Below are 21,282 nucleotides of genomic sequence, written 5' to 3' on the forward strand. Positions count from 1 at the left end.
ACTTTACTGAAGGTTGACTACAATCACATTCTAGCAACATCTCACAGATTACTACAGAAACAGGATGGTGCTGACCACAGTATGTAGCGCCACAGCAAAGAGTCTGAACAGTTTTATAAATAAGATAATGCAGTGTTTCCCTCTTTCAGAATAAATTCTAACGATATGTTTGTGTCTTTAAGGGTTATTACCCCACACTAAAGCACACACTGACCCTTTGAGGTTACGAGGGCACACAGTGAAATAACAAATCTGTTGTTTCAGCGTGTGCCGTGAGTACACAAGTCTGTACAAAAGTCCAGCTAAACTCACAACAGGTTGAACAGTGAGTGATGCAAGTAGCGTGTGACAGGTCAACGTGCATCTAGGTAACAACTGACATGAATCAGTATTTAAAATCTTTAGGCTAATGGAAAAAAACAAATCCCGAAATAAGAGTCCATTTTAAATGCCACAGTTTATCTGATCATAAGTGAGTCAGGGGAATAAGAACCAGAATTTTATTAATTAAAACACAACTATTAATAGCACAACAGTGGCAGTGAGACAAACCTGTATATCACTTACTGTCTGCATAATGGAATCCATTTTTTAAAAACCATAGAGGTGTGAAGTAGTTGTGTTAATTAAAAAACAATTTATATTCAATCATGATGAAGGGTTTCCCTGAGATTAGTTCACTGTTAAAGTCCATGAATGAGCTGTTGCATCACTGACTGCGTTAGTTTCTGTGTTACAGTTTTATTTCCATAGAAGCGATTGCTCTGTAGATCTCCTCAGTCATGGGAACGTAAGTCTTTTTCTCAGGATCGAGGAAATACAAAGGATCTTTGATCTGAGCTGGGTTGAATCCCTCCTCCACCAGTTTCACTTTCTTCATCTTGAATGTTCCCGTCATCTCCAGGGAGGGCTACAAAACACAGTTTGGAAAAAAAAAATTAAAAAGAATTCAACAGAGCCAGAAACTGCAGGAACAGAAAGAATCATTAGATTTTACGTTGATCTTCAAGCTAATAAGGGACATGTGGTTTCATTGGGAAAACGGAGTGAAAATTGGGATATTTCATTAAAATCACTTCATATTTCAGGTGAACTGAGGGTTGAGCTTAAGCAGAAAGGAGACAGCAAGAGAGATTTAGAGGAAAATAAAACATACTCGATCAATAAAAAGAATGCAGCAAATGGTTTAGAGCAGGGGTAGTCAACACGGTGCCCGCGGGCGCCTGGTTGCCCGCAGAGACCGTGTGAGTTGCCCTCAACACATGTTCTAAAAATAACACTAGTCACCATGAAATTCTTTATAAAAAAATATATAGTTTCTGTTCTTTTTTTAATCAAAAATACTTACACTGAGGCAGATTTCAAATTACAATATTTAATTTTTTTTTTTTTTAAAAAACAAAAATGTATTGGGTGTAAATGAACTTTGACCTTGTCCGAGTCAAAGTTCACTGCGCATGTCAAACCACCACGTCATTCTGCTGAAGCGTCCGGACGCAGACACTCTGGGAAGCTAGGTGTGGTTTTTACTCTCAAAACATGGCAGAAAAGCGAAAGAGAAAACACTATTTTTACAGTGATTGGAAGGAAGAGTTCTTTTTCACGACAGTGAAAGATAAATGTGTGTGTCCTATTTGCGGGGTGACTATTGCGTCGGCAAAGCGGCACAATGTGGAGAGATGCTACTTTAGCCGCTACAAAAGCTTCCATGCTAACTAGCCACCTGGTAGCACATAGACTGTATGCGCACTACGGACAGGAAAAGCCCGGGACTTAAAGGCAGCTTTGACATCTGCTATGCGGCGAAAAGTTTCTTCGTGGAGAAAAATGTACCATCAGAAAAGCTTGTTTCAGTGAGGACTGACGGGGCTCCTCCATGACGGGTCGCCATGCAGGCTTCATTGTATGATGCAGAGGTGATCCAGACTTCCCAACATTCCCACATTACCACTGCATCATTCACCAGCAGGCCATATGTATGTACAAAAGTGGCCGGATTTGATCATGTGATGACTCGTGTCATAGAGATCATAAATGGCTCCAAAGCCAAACAACCAGGACATTGAAGGTGCTGCTGGAGGAGCTGTGAGCTGAACATGGTGACCTGTTACTACACACAGAAACCCCATGGATCAGCAGGGGAACAGTTTTGCAGCGTTTTTTGTCACTGTTGGCCGAAATCAAACAGTTGATGCAATCCAAAGGGGAAGACAGCTCGCTGCTTGAGGACACTGAGTGGATTCTTGCCTTTGCATTTTTAACGGACATCACTGGGAAACTGAACCATCTGAACTGTGAGCTGCAAGGTAAAGGTAAGACATGATAAGCTCTGCAATGCCAGGCTTCCCACTAACACACATTTACAGACAAAGAAAGAAGTAACATGTTGTCATTCAAAACACTGCCATTACACAAAAATGTGAAAAATTATTTGTTGAAAACGTGTAATGATTTGTTGTTATGATCTGTTAAAAATATGCAATGTTGGTGAAAAATGCTGGTGATTAGTACTAATGTGATAGGATTCATTTCAAAATTTGAAAAAGTAGATTTGTTTCTTACATAACTGATTGTACAAACATGGGACAGAGTTCATGAATTGTTCAAAAATGTTACAAAGGTAGTAGTTTGCACAAATGAAGCATGATTTGATGGCAGTTAATGATTTCCTAAAAATCTTAGAAGTGATAATTTCCACAAAAATGTAACTGGTGTGATTTTGAACAAAATGCTGCAAATACGCTGATTCATACAAAACTGCCAAGAAAGATATTTACAAAAAATGTCATATGTGTGTGTGTCTCCTATCATCATTGTTGTGGAAATCATTGTTAATAAGTATTGTAGGGAATAATTAACATAAATGTGATCAGTCTCTTTACATATTATTTTCATTATTGTTATTATTGTTTAAAGATGATGGCACAAGTTTGCTATTGAGGAAGTTTGTATCAAACAAGGTGCCCTTCATACTACTCAGTACCCTTGCAGTTGCTCTCAGGTTCAAAAAGGTTGGTGACCCCTGGTTTAGAGAGAGGCAAGTTGTTGGAAGATACATTCAGCATGGTGAAATACCCATCTAGACTTGTTGTGTAGAGGTCATAAACACGGAAATAGTAAAATATATATACAGTCAAGCCCAAAATTATTCATACCCCTAGCAAATTTTGACTTAAAATTACCTTTAAATGTAAATAAAAGCTGATAAATTATTTTTTTCCACAATGATGCCTCTTGTACATCATCTCATTATCTTTTGGGAAACACCAGTGTCATTTTTAATAAAAAAAAAAACTTGCTGGTTGAATAAAAGTAACTTTAAGTCAAAATTTGCTAGGGGTATGAATAATTTTGGCTTGACAGTAGCACGTAGAGCCACCATGGAAAAATGTTGTACGTGTTTTCTTTTTTTCCATTTTTGTAAAATACATAATGAAAGAAAAAAAACTTTATTTATTTATTTATTTATTTTTTTAGGTTCTTATAATTAGAACTATGCCATAGTGCACAGAAAACACTTGATTTGTTTCTACTTCTAGCCATGGTTGTGCTGTTTCCATAGAGATGTGGGATTTTAAAATGTAGTGAAAAAGAGTCCACGGTGAGTACTTTTTTATTTTTTATAGCCCAAATATTGGCAGCAAAAAGCACACCCAAAAGTTGCCTGGGGTTCAGAGTGTTAAACAAGTATATACATATATATAAGTGATATAATGTATTTTTACTTATATAACTTAATTCTTTCCATAAATAATAATCATAATAGTATTATTACAATACCATAGTAGTATATGATTATAATAGTGTTAGTATAATAGTATACCGATAAAATCCATTCAACTACAGCATTATGATAAAGTCAAATGTACAGTCAAGGCCGAATTATTCATACCCCTAGCAAATTTTGACTTGTTACTTTTAAATGTTGGTTGAATAAAAGTAACTTTAAGTCAAAATTTGCTCTAGGTATGAATAATTTCAGGTTGACTGTATGTCATAACTACCGATCTTTAATAATTTAAACTACCATTTCCAATGTAAATAAACCTTTAAACTTAAGGTTTTACTGCAGTCTCAGCTACAAAAAGTGTCTGTTCCTGCATCATCTTCAATCATCTGTTTAGGTGGGCTTTATGGCAGATAAATTATTTTACTGGCAGGACTTTTTCAGATGAATAGTGTCTCTACTTTTCCCCACACGTCGCTTTCAGCCTCGACAGCATCCATCAAAAAGATTTTAAGCAACAAGAAGGTCACTGTGCTGACTCTTAACCAACACTGAGAGAAGTGGAGCACATTGCAGCTCTGCTTAAATCACACCACTGGATTCCTGTGTGAAAGGATTCATTTTAAAATCTACCACTTGTCTGTAAAGCGCTGAAGGGTCTCTGGCCTAAAAACGTCTGATTTACGTCTACATTACAAAGCATCCAGACCTTTCGGGGCACTTGGGACAGGCTTAATGTTCCCCAGAATAAAACCCAGCAAGGTGAAGCAGCTTTTAGTTTCTAAGGCTCCCACCTGTAGAAAAGCTAAAACCGGCAGCTCATCTCATTTAAACCAGAACATAAGACATTATCTTATTGCTGCGTTCCAATGAATTAAATATGTGGCTATAATTTAATATTTTAACTATGATTCACCTCTTTTTTTCTCCTTTGTCTTTTAAATGCAATTTTAATGTCTTATCTATAATGCATTTCTATTCCTCTGTGAAGAACTTTGCCTCGTGTTGTTTCTGAATGGTGATATGTGAGTAAACCTGCATTCCCTTGTTGCCTCAATGGGAAAAATGTGGGGCAAAAAAGTCTGAGTTACTCAGTACTGCTTGTGAAACACAGTAATGACATTAAAGAGTCCATAGTATGCACATTTACAGGTTCATCATTTTTGTTTTCAGGGTCTAGTACAGTATGTTTACATGTTTTAATGTTCAAAAAGATGTTACTTTTCTCATCCTGTTCTCTTCCTACTCTCTGTCCGAAATGCTCCATTTTAGCTCCTGTGTCTTTAAGGCCTCCATCCTGAAAAGCCCAGTCTGCTCTGATTGGTCAGCTGGCCCGATGAAAGCAAGGTAGTGTTGGTTAGTAAACACAAATCTTTGAGTGTAGGAATGTAGCTCCAGCCAAAGCAGCTCTAGTGCGAAAATAATGCTAGACAGACGGCAAGGGAGCTGTTTTTTGATGTTTAATGGCATGCTACAGTCAACGCTCTTTTAAATATGTGACATGGTGACGTAAGTAACTGAAGATAAGCCTGGACTATTAATGAGGCATTTCAGGGACATAAAGAGCAGTGATTTCTGTGTTAGAAAATAACTTCCTTTTGTGTGAACTTTGGGATGCGTTAACTTGCAGACCTTTAACATGTTAAAAACTCCATAACACACTAAAGGAAAGCATCGTTTGGGCTCTTTAATCACGTCATAGCTTCTTCTGTTTTGATTCTGGCAGCTGGACAGTACGTGAACACAGTTTAATGTTGTTATAGTGAATAAATTCAATAATGAAATGAGGAAGGCAGGTAGAAAATAAACGTAGGATCGGTACGTCCCTTCAACACATTCTGACCACAGAGATTAGAATGAAACCACGTGAGGACTCAAGTCAGAGCAGTCTGAGGAGAAACCTCACCTGAATCCTGATGAATCTGGGTCTTGCGTACGTTGGGAGATAGGTGGCGACCTGCTTGTAGGCGTCTGCACAGTCAAAGTCTTGTCCTTCTTTCAAAGTGACAGCTGCCATTCCGATCCGTCCCTCATGACCTGATCAGGCCGATTCAACACACACAGATGTATTAAAACGGAAAGAGAGCATTAAACTTCATTTTCCTCTTCCATACCAACAGATTGGTAAAATAATTGTACTGGGGTTTTACCTTCGACTTTAACGCCGTAAACATTTGCCTCTAAAACGCAATAAGCCATTGTGAGAATGTCTGCAACCTCCGACGTGGCGACGTTCTCTCCTTTCCACCTGTAAAAAAACAAGCAAAAGAGCAAAGATTAGTGGAATAAAAAAAATAGTGCAACAAGTGGATCACTAATATGTCTACATTTGATCCACAGTTAAAACAGCAAAAGACACATTTTTCTATTATCCGACAACTTCGCCAGAATAAAACTCAATCAACTTCATCATCCTTAGAGAGGAAAATATAAACAACCAAAGTGACAGATAAACACAAAAAGAGTCACAACTTGCCTGAAAGTGTCACCAACTCGGTCCTGGAAGTACACAAAGTTGTCGCTGTCGATCCGAAGCAAATCGCCGCTGTTGAAGTACAGGTCGCCTTTCTTTAAGACATCGCGAAGCCTCTTCTTCTCCGTCTGTTGCTGGTTACCAGCGTACCCAACAAAGGGAGACCTCTGAGTTACCTTTCCCACTAAAAGTCCCGTCTCACCTGATGAAGACATAAGAAAACAGTGAAAAACTTTCCAAAAACCCAGAGATGTCTACCATAATATAAAAATATCAACAGAGAAGCAGCAAATTTTCATATTTAAAGAGTTGAGCCTTGAAAATGACCTATAAACTGATTATGAAATTGCTGTTTGTTTTCTTTTGATTGATTAATAATTTATTCCTTAAAATACTAAAGACAACAAAAAGGTTTTGCTGTTCACATGTAAAAGAAATAGAGTACTAAGTAAACATCCATGTTACAGATGTTTAAGCCCTATGTGAGTTATAATAACATCGCTGGTTTCATTAATCCATTAAAACAATGACATTCTGTCACTTGGTGTATTGCTTTACTAATGCAATAACAAACAAAAGACAACCCTAAACTAATAGCACTGTATTAAAGTGTCCAAATAAACAGTCTACTTTGTTTATGACTTTCTAAACAGTGAAAATTCTGTCCATGTGTGATTATAATCTAACTGCTACCAACAATAAAGAACAGTGTGACCTGCTGTTGGATCCTGATCTAACCTATTTCCATATCAGGGATAATTTACAAACAAAACTAAATAATGACGTTAGTGCTGACAGTGATACGGAAATGCTACTAAATCTGACCTTATAAGGTCATACTGGCGTTACAACTTTTACAGAACAGTGGCCGAGATGCACATTCAGACATGAAGCCGACACGTTCTGCTGCCGTCAGATTAAGGGACAGTGGTGCATGTTTGAAGGGAGCTTTATTGACTCACCTACAGCTGCTTTGATGCAGAGACCCGCAGAGTTCCTGACAGGCTCCTCCTTCTCAATGTCAAACTTGATCACCGTGAAGGGGAAGAAAAACTGGGAAGGATGAAGAAAAAGAATATCAGTTAAACAGTCTAGATCCCATATTGTGCCTGTTTTCAGCTAATTAAAGTGTCACGTGTCTCCAGAATAAGTCTTGTCATTTATCAGCTCACAAAACTGAAAAGATGGTTTATTTCAACATGACTGTATTAACCCTCTGTTGTAGCCCTGTTCTAAACGGGCTGTTTCAGTGTCTGTAGTTTTAAAAACCGCTGAGATGCTGCTGTCCACGCCCCCTTCAGGAAGAAAACTCTCTCATGATAGAACAGTTTCACTATGTGATAATTGTGGCCAAAAGAGTTCACAATAATGATATTACTGCAAAATGTCAAAAAAGAATACTCATCGGTCTTATTCATATTCAACTTTGTTTATTCTTAGTCTGTTGAGATCAGTTGGGGTTCACTACATCTGTCCGTTTCATTGGAAAACGTCATTGTTTATGTTCTGACTTTTATGTTATGTTATGACTTTTATTTTTATCTTTTGTTTATTAAGCAGAAATGGCTCCAGTAGTAACTGTTTATATGTCATCAAATGAAAGCACAATTTGCGTTTCCACCATGGCCCACCTTTTTTTTTTTTTTAATCGTACTTTCACTGCATTTATTTTACTATAAAGCTACTTTAAAGTTTTTTTTTTATTTACTAAACTACAATCTTCTTCAAACAAAACTGTGCCATTTAGGGAGTAAATTATACTGTTAGTGATTTTGATATGGAAGCTTAAAATCCCAAAATTTGTCTTTAGTTCCCAGTTTATGCTGGATAGCTTAACATTGGATTTTAATCACATCCTGTTCTTTGAAAATGGTAGTTTGGTCCACTTAGGACCTTTTTCAGAGCTTTAAATGCAGAGCTTTCCAGAGCTGTGGCAGCGTACATACTTCATGTACGTACTTCATGTTGTTTCTATGTTGGTGTTACTCATTTAGATATATTGCTCTATGAAATCATATCAATATTTTATTTTTTTTAAATATCAGAGTGTATTGTGACTTCTTCACAAACAAAATTCTGCAGCATTTACTACTTCAACTGCTACACAGTTGTCTCTTTAAACCCTTGTAATGTCCTCCCAGTTGCCATTTGGACTGTTATTTAAAGCATACAGTATAAATTGTCAATCAAATCCGTGTTACACCTTTAGTCTGACTTCAGTCCAACACACTGCCACATTTTTTTCCCTTCATTTTGGAATTTAGGGCCAAATAGACCTTGTTTACATAAAAGTATACGATGGCAAAAGATTTTATTTGGGATCAGAATGACCCGAGGACAACACGAGGGTTAAAGTAAATGACTGACAAGCTCCACATATTCTCCTCTCAGAGGCCCCACAGACAAGCTAAAACCTGAGATCCACCACCCATGTGAAGAATCTCAAGCTACAACTGGCCAAACATTGAGCACACAGTCCAGGGACATCACTGGAATGTTTTACTATGATCTAAACACTACCAGTCAAAAGTTTGGACACACCTTCTCATTCAGTGCTTTTTATTTATATGTATTATTTTCTACATTGTAGATTAATACTGAAGATTAACACTTTTGTTTACAACATAATTCCATATGTATTCTTTTATAGCTTTGATGTCTTCTGTATTAATCTATAATGTAGAAAAGAATTAAATAAAAGCCACTGAATGAGAAGGTGTGTCCAAACCTAAGACAAACTGTCCCCTAGCTTCAGTTTTGTTGTGAGAGACCATCCATCATTTTGGCAACAGCAGGCAGCTCTAAATACTTCACTCCCCATGATCCTCAGCTGCTGTTGCTATGGAGAGGAATCCAATTAGAGCAGCAGTGAACTGAAAATGCTGCATTGTTGTAGTTGTGAGCAAAATGTTGACCTCAAAATTAAAGATGAACTCACTAACGCTGCAGATTATAAAACCAGTGTATCAGTAGCTGTTGACATATTTCAGTTGGACCAAAGTGGCTGGAAAACAGGCCAACAGTGTCGTCCCTGGAGCTGTTTTTGCTCGCGTGGTTAAAACAGCCGACATGCTTCCTCCTCCTACCTTGTGCACAAAATTGACTCGCCCCACTGCACCGATCTTGGACGTGTAATTGATGAAGCCGATGTTTCCCTCTGTGGCAGCGTACAGCTCTTTGACTTTAATGTCCCCGAAGCGATGCAGAAACTCGGCCCAAACATCAGGTCGGACTCCGTTGCCGATTGCAATCCTCACTTTGTGGTTTTTCTCATTTTCTTTCTGATTGAGATCGAGATCGAGGCCCATTCAGAGACGTGTGAAAATAACTCAGTGAGGTAACTGAAAGCAGATCCTGATTCCGTTTACCTTGGGCATGTTGCAGAGGTAGCGCATTGTTTCACCGATGTACTGCATCACTGTCACATCGTGCTTCCTGCAGTCGTCCCAGAACTGGGAGGCTGAGAACTTTCTCCTCAGAATGATGGTTATACCTGCAATTAGCATCGTATTGCGCAACCTTTATCTCGCTCAGCCACCAACCCAAGTGTGCAAACGCTTTTGTTCCTGCACTCATGAGAGGATAAAGAGGATCATTACCTCTCTCAATGCCTCCGACCAGGCCGATCAGGAAGCCCGCGCTGTGATAGAGGGGCAGATTGATGTAGAAGATGTCCTCTGTTGTGACTCCACACGCCGCCTGAAGGAAGGAGGAGGCCCAAACCCTCTCATGGGTGACAACGGCTGCTTTAGGCAAACCTACCAAGGTCAGAGAATAATAAATCATCCTGTGCTCTACTTGAAGCCTCAAAACCCACTCCTGCAGTATGATCCACTTCTCTGCTGTGCATTCACTCACTCGCTCTCTCTCTCTGTCTTCTAATATGCACATTTTCTCGTCAATAATTTTCTATCAGCAATGGATGAAATCGTGTCTCGTCTCTTAGATCACTAGTCAGGTGTTATGGCTCCAACTCTGCTGCTTCAACTCACATTAATTACTGCAGGTGACCAGAAATGAGACTCCGAATAAAACCCAATGTTGCCAATCGTTATCTAATTTACCATATCTAAAATAAGCTTAGAATATGTTAATGATTATTGCTTAATGGCCACAAAAATCAATGAATGTGGTGTGTAGCCAACTTTCTAGTCTACAGCGAGTGTTTCAAATTCAGCAGATTTTTTTTTTTTTTTTAAATATGTGGATGTTACGTTCCTTGGTGTGTTTGTGTGTAGGTAGAGTAGGTCTTAGCTTCTGTTCTGTCCCCCTTTTTTTCCCGCAGGTTACACCTGGTGGGAGTGGCCAGGTACACCTGCAGCTACCTCCCAATCAGTAGAGATGGTTAAAAGCCAAGCCAATCTGATCCTCGTGGCCAGATCAGCGGCTAGTGTGCTGTGTTGGTTTCTCACGTTCTGCTAAAAGCTAACAGTGTGCTGTTTTGATTTTAGAGCGGCTTTGTGTTAATAAGCACACCTTGTGTTGAATTTAGATTAGTTTTCTTTGCAATTTTTTGTAAATAAATAACATTTTTGATACGCAATCCATTTTCCTGCCTCTTTACCCGGTTCTTTCTTTATACTTGCTACTCCTCTCATCCCCTAGTTCTCGGGGACGTAACAGTGGGCTTTAAAGCAGGTGTAAATGAAATACAACATTCATCAGAAAATAGATGCTTAAAACTCAGATTCTGAGCTACAGTGAACTGTGGAGTTGGATTGTGAAAGTGATTTTTCTCCTGCTTGATCGTGAGTTACTACTACTATTACTACTATTCGCACTACTACTACTACTACTGTTAGCACTACTACTACAACTACTACTACTATTTTTAGTACTACTACTAACTACTACAACTACTACTACTATTGTTAGTACTACTACTACTACTAACTTGCACATTCACGCAGGTTTTTTTGGGTTTTTTTTTTGCAGCTTTCCTTCCTACTTTGGCTAAAGCAGCTGAGTTGATTTAGCCTGTATTATATTTTTAAATTCCTCATATTTGTTTAAGATTATAGTTTGTTCTCTTTTGTGAGAATGTGTGGCTCTAGATAATGTCCATGGTGAACACTGCCCCTTTTCTGTAAACGGGTCAATATATAATCGCGGGACATAGTTGACATTTTTTGCTGTTTTCAGGCCTAAAATCAACATAGCTGCCTATAACCAAACACCACATGGCATTTTTAGAGAAAGATTCTTCTAAAATATTATATATACAATTGAGTAAAATTTAAATTGAAAGTTATTTATAAAGTTGTTGCAGCAAACCTGTTGACGTGATAAATCCACACTTTACTCACACACTACTTTATATTAAATAACTCAGAAAGCCTTGGAGTCTTTTCTTCAGCAGGAAATGACATCATGTGGAGCAGGTCATGTGATCTGGAATCAACACACTTCTTTGAGAGGTGTTTTTGTAATGGGTAACTTAGTTGAAAGTGATTTCTCGGACACAGAAACAATTTGTTATTTTCCATATAAAATTTGATTTATTGCCAAAAAGAAATATCTGTCATGATTATCTCAACTGAATAAAAAGAACACAAAACAATTTTTGAATAAGCTCATTTTATTATTGTTTAGCTAATTAGAAGGTAGTTATGAAATTTAGACGGTTATTTTGTTGACATTTTAGTGATATCCAGTCATTTTTTATTAATTAGTAGTTGTTTCCAGAACAAATAATTAGGGAACTTGTAAAGACATGATCATAATGAATATAAAAACATTATTTTTTATTGTTAATTAAACTGTATGCAAGATACATCCCATGGACTTCAACAGTCCCTCAATTATATATTGACACAAATGCTCTCATAGCTGGATTCAGAAACCCTGAACTGACTCAAGGCTTAAAATGACTGTAGCTGCTCAGTTTAGTGAAGCCAGATAATGAAAAATCATTCTTGGTATGTTGAAGTTGCTTCTTAGTTTCAGTGTCTTGCTTAAGAAGATAGACCAAATTGGAGGAATCAAATGTCTCCCCTCACTGCGGTGGATAAATATTTTAAATGTGTCTCAGCTTTACAGTACGACAAAATTGCTCCACCCAAAATGACCGTTACATTAGTTTGTATTATGGTGTAGTAGCTTATGAACGAGTGTGTTTTGCGCAGACTTGTGTTTCACAGAGTTTGCTGGTGTACCTGTGGTGCCCGATGTGTAGATGTATATAGCGGTGCTCCTGATGTGGACGTTGGCCCTGAGGTCCCTGGACATCGGCTGATCGGAGGCCTGGGAGATCTTGTCCAACAAAGCGTTGATGCCCGGGACGCTGCAGCTCTCAGACAGCAGGTACACGCTGATGCCCTGCTCCCTCAGCGTCGGCAGAACCTCCTCCACAGCGCCCTGCAGCTCTGCAAATACAGTAAAGCATTCAGCTCCGCACAATATGACGGAGGCCTCTGTTGCGCAATGCTGCACATGTAGGCCCGTATCATGTTACCAGACCCCAGTGGGATACGAGCACATGGCGCAGGAAGTTCAGCTCACATGGATGCTTTTCTTTGGAGAGACTCTTTAGCAGCACAATGAGAAAGCAGAGAAACGAGTTGTGGGGCATAAATACTGAAACCATGTGGGGGGGGAGCTTTTGTTCCTTGATTCATGAACACATTTCAATCAAAGTGTAAAGTAGCTTTTCTGGTTTAGAATCGTAGAAATCCTCATTACTTTAAAATCACACTGCCCTGGTTTGTTGTTGGAACCAAACCATTTCAAGAAGTGCAATGAACATGCAACTCAGTTATTCTTTTGATTCTGCGCATTCTTCTCACCTCTAGTGCAAATAAAACTTATCAGCAGCCTTAGTACCGAGGTTAAAGCTGTTAATGGCTGATTGAGTAAAACTGTCTTTTTGTTTCTGTTCTAATCCCCGCTGCTCAATGATCATTTTTGATAAAACAGCCCTCAGTGTTTTATTGCGTTAACCTGTAAGCAGCACATTCAACTTGTGGCATTATTTTAATTACACTTGTTGGTTTAATCATCAGCAGTTGAGTCTGATTTAACAATCAGTCGAAGGACCAAGGTTCACTGTGTGTCAACAAGACTGTCGTGACAGTTGTTTGCCAATATGCACCACTAAAAGCAGTATAAAAACTACTAATGATAAGGGCCGGTGCTGTTAATCTCAAGGTTCTCTGCTAAAATGTAATCTAACCAACCCACTGCCAGGTCACTGCAGCCTTTATGGAGGTCTGCAGGGAAAACAGAGCTGTTCATCTGAAACATAGTGTGGAATGAAGGTATAAAGAACATTAGTGAACAGCATAGTCCATCCAGTAAAAGGGTTTTTGCAGACTTCTCTCTACGCTGCACAAGGACATAACCATAACTACCGCGTCCTGCTAGCTTTAGGGGGTGATAGTTTTGAGGAGATGGGGATGATATCTCACAACCCCAGCTCACACAGGTGTGCACTGATGACCACCTGCTTGTCCTTTTCCTTTGTCCTCCTTTCATTCTTTAAAAGTTCTGTGCACTTTCTTCATTTGGTCACTTGCCCTCAGCAGACCTGAATGCTCTGTTGAATTGCTTGACCGTTCTTGTAAGAGTTAAACCAATAATGGACAAACCCTGTTGTTGAAAACAATCTTAATTATGTCAGAAGTTAATGCTCTGCTGGACCAAGGCATATTTAATCTGCAACCCTTACTAGAGAAAAAGCATTAATAAAACTGTAAGAAAAAAATATTATAAGTTTCTTCAGTTAAGCATGGAAGTAGTATTAACTAAATGGATTTAAACTACCTCCTGCCATGGTCCTGATATCGTTAATACTGATGTATCATTATTTTAACCCTTTGATGCACCACATGGGTCAAAAGATAATCATTTTCCAATGAATATGGGTCACTTTTGACCCATGCTGTGCATCAAAGGGTTAAAGTAGCAGCCAGAGAAGCTGAAGCAAGTTTTAATAATTTTAGAACCTGTTGGCACTGTAGCCAAGTCCAGTGGTTCCCAACATATGCAGTAGCAAATATGCACACATTTTGAGAATATGCTCACCTCTTTTCAACAATCAGACATTTAGAGGGAGTTTCTTGCAACCATTGGCCCCATCTAGACACTCCTCTTTTTTGTAAGAGGCCACATGGTAAAAGGTTTCATCCACAGGGTTTTAGAAGCCTCCCATGAATGAACAAAAAAAATGTTGTGAAACAGACAAAACTGTGGCACTCGAATACACTACAGTGAAAGTACTTTGCAATAACTTCTCGCCTATAATGTAAATACCTGTGGCTGGTGACTGGACCAGTGTACAATCAATGAACTTTGCACTTCTGAGCAGCAGGTTAATGAAATAGAGTTTTGAGGCCCCTGGAGGATGACTGAACATCTCAGAGTCTTACCTGGAGAGGCGATGATCACTTTGGCCCCGCAGCAGGAGAAACAGTGCAGCAGAGACTTGGATCTGATGTTAAAGTTGAGCAGAGCAGCCGGGCAGCCCAGTTTGGCCAAACCGAGCCAAATCCACACGAAACTGGGCTCGTTGGCCATGAACAGAGCCACCGCGTCCCCCTCCTTCAGCCGCGCTTCAGCCTGCAGGGCTCTGGACACCTTGTTGCTCTGTCTGTCCACTTCTCCATAGGTGTAGGCGCGACCCTCGAAGTGCAGGAAGATCTTATCGGGGTGACTCTTCACTGCATCCAAGAAGCAGTCCAAGATGCTGTAGAACGGTTTGATCCTCTTGTATTTGAGCAGCCTGAGGCCAAGTCCGACGCTCCTCAGGACGGTCCAGAAATCTGCGCTAAAGTAGGGGAAATGCGCCCTGATGTAGAAGAAAAACAGGATCGCCAGTCCGGCCAACGCTGTGAGCCACAAATACATGTTGCCAGAGCGCCCGAAAACCAGTCGGAGAGAGACGGAGGAGGTGGAAGTGCAGCAGCTGAGGAGTATTTGTGCGAAAGTTCAAACAGTCCGGGGCGGCGCTCAGCTCTGGCCCGCCGACCCCTCCTTCATTCTGGGGAATGTTTTCCAGTCAACAGATAGGCTGGTTCCACGTCCACCCTGGTGGTTCAGCCTTTATTTCATCTCAAATGCACTAAATTCACATGTTATACTCATCATCTATAAACTACTTCTCCTGTGCAACATCTAAAACAGCCACACAAGTGAAAAAGTGACAAACATGAAGCCAAGTTCACTTCTGCTGCGACACCTCCAGGTTCTGACAATTAACTGCAGTTAATCTGTCTGTGACTCTCTCTAAGCAGCAGCAGGAAGACTGATATCTGTTAATGCACATTAATAGCAAATGCCATAAACCGTTACAGGCATTCAACAAATGGCAGCCCTCCTCATAAATCTGCAATCTGAGCGGAGGAGGAGGCTGCTGGCTCCTCAGCTGAACTCAGCTGATGGATGGGAGGAGCGAAGCTGCTCAGAAATAACACAAACAGCTCCCCACAATCCTGATGTCAGCGTCCTGTTAACTGCAGCAAGCACGGTTGGAAATAATGGTTGTTTTCCTTACCAATAAAGTTTTTAAACATGTATTTTAAAGCTGCAGCATTGTACAAAATGCCTCTTTGAGTTCTCCTTATTTCAGGGTGGCAACTTTAACCCTGTAAAACCCACTGTTGCAGGGTCCGTGTACGGATCTGGTAATTGGATTTTCCGTTCTGAAACGGGTATTGAAAAACAAAAAACGAGTGGTTATTTGATTTTCGTTTTAAAATACAAAAATTAAAATTGAAATACAAGGCGTTTTTCCTTTTCATGATCAAAAGGGGATATACGATTTTTTTAAAAATGCTTTGATTTTTGTTTTATATTTAGAATAACAAAGTAAAATCAGTAAGAGACAGAAACGAAAAAATGTCCGTTTTTTCATTTTCTGAGACCGGAAGTGGTCATCAGCAAGTGTGGAGCCAAACGACAACAAGATTCTCAGAGGGCGGAGCCAGAGAGCAGCGATTGGTCAGACCATAGATAATATAGAAGACAGCGCGCTAGCGTATCTAGTATTCTATGTATCTTTCTGATAGCATCTCTGGCTGCTGTTGATCTTGTTTTCGGAGTAAAACACGGTAAGAAGATAAATACTTCTAACCAGTAGCGTTGTTTTGTTGTACGTTAAGTCAGCGACTTGTGAAGAGTTGTGTTTGTCGTGTTTGAGCAGTTGGTCCGGACGCGTTAGCTAGCTAAGCGGCTAAGTTAGCTAGCGGGCTAATTAACACAAGTGGCTAACTTACCGCTGAACACCTGTGTTAGTTGCTGCCACAGTTGTCCGTCATTATTAGAATGACCTTCTCAACCTGTATTTCTCTGCTGTGTATTTTAGCTTTTAAAAAAGTTATTATACTTTAAGGTTCACTGAAACCCGTTGAGCTGCACTGAAGTTTAACATTCAGCTGGTTTGAATTAAACCGCGCTTAACATTGCGCAACATTACCTCTCTGAATCTCCATAATTTCATTAAATTCCTTCTCTCTTCCACTGCTCAAATTCAATCCAGTATATAAAGTGACATTAATAGTGAATAAACTAACAACCAGCCATTATATTTATTTATTACTGCATGTATTTGTAGTAAAACATGAGTTGAAACATCCTACTTTTGGATCTAGAACTGCACAAGCCGTTCATTTTCAGTCACCTGACGAGTTAAACTCCCCTTTTTATGTGAGGTTGAAGCAGAAAGTCTGAGTTAATAAAGAAAGTTCTTTATAATTTGCAATACCTGTTATCTCTGACTGAGGCTTTAGTTTTTGTTGAGCTGATTTACACATAGAAACTTTGTTCAGGAAAATTTCTCAGTAGCTCAGAGGACAGGCTGCTTTTTACACAACCTTGTAAGAGAATGTCTGTCAATGCTTTCAGCAGAATTTAGAAACACAACACTTCCTAAACAGATATTTTGAGGCTGTGAGGTTGAACGTTTGAGAGTATATCAGTGTGTTTCTTTGTGGTCTTTCTGTTTCTAGGTGGAAGCTGAATTAGTGAGGATGACTCCTGCTCCTGTCATCTCTAAGCTCCTCACACATCTTTACCTGCACATGAGGAAAATCACTCCTGTAGAATGCAGGTATGTTTGTCATTATTATAAAAAGATGTTGCCTGGTGACCTGTCAGAAACCCATTATGCAGAGTCAGCCAAAATAATGTTTACACACATCAGGAAAAGAAAAACTTGCATAAATATTTCAATACCAAATTTATTCAGACATCACCAGATTAATAAAAGTTATCTTTGGCCTCTACAATTACAAGAGGTGTTCAAAGTGGTGGCCACTGGCTTCCAGACATTTCTGTTGTGTTGTAGACATCACTTGTTGATGCTGCATTCATGAGGGTAGCGCCATCTGTTGGGAAAACATCGTACAACAGGACACAGAGTTATCGTGATTTGATCAAACTTAGAAAGAGGAATCTATATGTATAGAAGTACTTATACAAATGAAATATTTATGAAAGTTTTTCTTTTCCTGATGTGTGTACATTATTTTGGCTGACTCTGAACTTAATGAGAACAAAACTGTCATGTAATTGTTGCTTTGAAAGCTTCTTTAGTGAAAACCAGCTGGTGTTCTGCTTTGAAACAAACTGCTGTTGAGGTCTGTGTTTTTAGGTTTAACCCCACAGTTTCTGAATGAACTGAGTTGTTTTTTTTTTCCTGATCAATGTGGACGTTATAATTGATGGTAACATTTACTGATCATATAATCAGCATGACAATATAACGGTATAACATTCTGACCACCTGACTAATACTGTGTTGGTCCCTTTATGCTGCTAAAACTCCTCTGACCCAGTGGTTCATCAGAACCTCTGGGGATGTCCTGTGGATTCTGTGGGTCCTGTGGGTTGCAGGGTGGGTCCTACCTAGACCAGGCTGATCCTGGACCATCCCACAGATGCTCAAGCAGATCTGGATGTGGGGAGTGTGGAACCCAGGTGAACAGCTTAGCAGGTATATTTTGCGGGAATATTCTAAAAATGAAAGAAAAGCTCCATTCTCACTCTCAGGATAAACTGTCATTAAAATTGACTTTAAATTTAGCTTCAACATGAGATAAAAACATTTACTTCCATTACTGATATTGTCAAGTTTTAATAAAGTTCATGCTACTTTTATAAAATGATGAAAGTGAATAAATAGTATTCCTGTGATCTGTGTTTGATTTCTGTCTTTTCTCCTGTCATCCAGATGTTCAGAGGGAGATGATGCCACATCTGGTCCAGCTGATGGAAGGTCTTGAAGTTCTCTGACTGGCCTCGACTGAAGATGGTCGTCTCACTGGATTTAAGGTTCAGATGCTCAGTAACAAACTCCACCAATGAGCCAACAGGGAAGCTTTAGGTTTATTAAATGTTGCTGTGAAGGTTTCGCTATTTTTCTTTGTGAATGCAATGTGCTCCAACTGAAACTTGAATTAGAACTTAGAAGTAAATCCTTCCATCTGAAAGGATTTAGTTGCAATAATAACCTCATAACATTCTAATTTTTATTTCAGTCTTGGTTGAAAATAGAATCTCTGTATTGATTCAGGTAAAAACTGAACTTCACAGCATGTTGAAGCAAAACAACCAGATGAAAACTGTGATGGTGCTGGATTGTCAGACCGTAATGTTGCAGCTCAAAGCAGCTTTTCTATCTCAGTTCATTCTGACATTCAGCTATGAATCAACACAGCAGATGGTGATCCATGCTGTGGAAGTCTCACATCTCCTGATTTAATGGAGCTGCTTTGCACTTTTTACACTGTTTATTCACCAACACTTTATTTAATAAAAGTCCCATCTAGTTTTTATGAGGAATGTGGTGTTTTAATTTCTCTGTGAATAACTGCGGTCTAATGTAACAGCTGGAGTTGTAACATCTGTCCTGATATTGATCATGAAGTATTGATCAGAATACTTATGGTCAGCAGTCATCCCTGAAGTTTTACATTAAAATCTTTACTTGTGTTGTGAACTTTGGTACGAAGCAGAAACGTTAGCGTTGCCATGGATACATGAGTGTTAAATTCTGTCCATGTTTCCATTTTGGGATGCAGTCCAGTTCCAGAATGTGGAGGAATTTAGTCTCACAATCACAGACAACAAATATTAACTGAAAGTCAGGTTATTGTTGTTTATCAGCACAATACAAAAAGATTAATGTTAGAAATATTCCAGTTAAGACTCTAGAATATCATGATTTATGTAAATTTACCTCAATAATATGAATGTTCAGGTTAAGATTGTGCAGTGATATTTATTATGCAAGTTTAGCTGATTAAAGTTTATGACTCTGCACTAAAATATTATTTAAATTGACATCATTATTATAATATTTAGGGTCAGACCCTACAGTATTGAGATTAAGAAATCAAATATTCTATAAAATGTAAATACACTGAACTCATTTGGATGTATTTAAGTGAGACTCTACAATATTATTTGACACAAATCTCTCTAAATCAAAATTTTAATAATTTTCACACCAAACATTTACTCGACTGATTTGAATATTAAAATCACTCCTTTCTAATCCTCTGCTGTACGTTCAAACCTGAGGCCTTAAATAGAAACACACAAGTATCTGTTTGAAGGAACTTCTGTAGAGTCCTGGTTCCAGAACATGATGATAGAATTATAGACAAACTTTAACAAAAGCTGCCTGAGAGTTTACAGGTTTTTATGTTGGATTTCTTCAGTAATTTAATGAGCGTTATCAGCAATAATCAAGTGTTCATTTGATGAACTTCATTTCCTAAAACATATAGAATTGGAGCTCATATCTTTGGCAGCTGTAAAGTTTCTGCTCCTTCAAAGATCACAACACAATGAATGAATTCCTAAAACACTCTCAATGCTGGAGAGCGTTTGTGATGCTGAAGCAGTGATCAGTTTTTCTGTTTCTTCTCTGGAGATGCACAATGAGGGACGTCTGCAGAGACTGAGAAAGAGTCTCACCACATCCTGACATGAGGAAAAAGACTTTATTGAAGACTACAATGAGAAAAACCATCAGACGGCATGCATTCAAGGTGAGCTCTGAACATTTGATCTGGAACAGGAATTCAATAACTGCAGCATGAGCTTCATTTCAGTCTGTAGCTGCTGAATTCATGGATGAATCATCTGGCACTAGAGAAGAAGACCATCAAACATCCACGTCAGCTGATGGAGGTCCAAGAGTCTCACCGAACAACCAACCTACAGAGTGAAGACCTCAAATCTGATTGGACGGCCTCCTATTCAGCCACGTGTGAACAAATGCCTCTAAGTTGATTTGTTTTCTAAAATAAATCTAGTTTGAGTCCTAATCTATGCCTGTGTGTTTGCTTCTTTACACTGCTGTTAACAGTTTAGGCTGTTAGATTGTTCCAGATAAGACAAGTACAAGATTCTTCAGAGCCGTTCTACCACGAGCCTGACAGGAAGAACTCCAACAGCTACTGAATGTTCCTGTGGTTCCCTCAAGGCTACAGGAGGAGTCCTACGAGGACGAGCCGGTCCACCTGATGGAGGCCAGTCACTGCGGTTCAAAGCCAACACCGACTACGTGGACTTCTACTGGACCACATGGAGGCCTTCAAACCGGACCAACAAGTTCAGCGACTCCCCGACTCGTGGGTCTGAGGACGCCGCCGAGCCTCGGCTCAGCCGGCCTCCTGTCTGTGGGTGTTTGAGTGCTGAGAGGTTTGTGGATGCATGTGAACGTGTCTGTGTTGAAACAGCAGCTTTGGACTCAGTAACGCCAGGAAAAACCAAGAGCTCCTTTATTTGTGACTTCCACTAAAAAAACTGATGAAAATAAGTTTGCCAGGGTTCTGACTGATAACAGATTATTAAATAATGAAAATAATCGTTTAAATATTCCTTTAATCAATCCTTTTAGGTCTACATTTCCTTTACACTGGCTTCTTGGTATTTTGGGTGGAATATACCATTAAGCCCGATGTTCAAGGGTTCTTCTGGGAATATACCATTAAACCAACCTTTTAGGTAAATGTTCCAGGATGTTGAGTAGACTATACCATCAGATCAACCTTTTAGGTCTACATTGGAAGAGTTTAGAGTAGAATATTACTCCAAACCATCCTTTAGGTCTACATTTAAGGTGGAATACTCCTTT

At 39.2% G+C, this 21,282-nt stretch overlaps 1 protein-coding gene and 1 long non-coding RNA gene across 3 annotated transcripts; one reads left to right on the forward strand and one right to left on the reverse strand.

Annotated features, from left to right (window-relative positions):
* Nucleotides 1–477: 477 nt before the first annotated feature.
* Nucleotides 478–15,348, reverse strand: zgc:101540 (hsFATP2a_ACSVL_like domain-containing protein). The gene is made up of 10 exons (XM_023284128.3): nucleotides 14,567–15,348; nucleotides 12,356–12,565; nucleotides 9,800–9,958; nucleotides 9,569–9,693; nucleotides 9,287–9,481; nucleotides 7,163–7,253; nucleotides 6,204–6,402; nucleotides 5,878–5,975; nucleotides 5,634–5,764; nucleotides 478–910 (listed from the first exon to the last, which is right to left on the reverse strand). The coding sequence occupies exons 1-10, from the start codon at nucleotides 15,042–15,044 to the stop codon at nucleotides 734–736; spliced, it is 1,863 nt and encodes a 620-aa protein (XP_023139896.1). The 5' UTR covers nucleotides 15,045–15,348; the 3' UTR covers nucleotides 478–733.
* Nucleotides 15,349–16,049: 701 nt separating this feature from the next.
* LOC129348127 (uncharacterized) lies at nucleotides 16,050–20,474 on the forward strand. 2 transcript variants are annotated; one of them, XR_008600585.1, is made up of 4 exons: nucleotides 16,050–16,246; nucleotides 17,144–17,244; nucleotides 17,972–18,129; nucleotides 18,367–20,474. It is a non-coding gene; the product is annotated as an uncharacterized LOC129348127 (long non-coding RNA). The 2 variants fall into 2 exon arrangements; XR_008600584.1 differs by lacking the exon at nucleotides 17,972–18,129.
* Nucleotides 20,475–21,282: the final 808 nt, after the last annotated feature.

The sequence above is a fragment of the Amphiprion ocellaris genome, chromosome 3, assembly GCF_022539595.1.
Source record: "Amphiprion ocellaris isolate individual 3 ecotype Okinawa chromosome 3, ASM2253959v1, whole genome shotgun sequence".
NCBI lineage: Eukaryota > Metazoa > Chordata > Actinopteri > Pomacentridae > Amphiprion > Amphiprion ocellaris.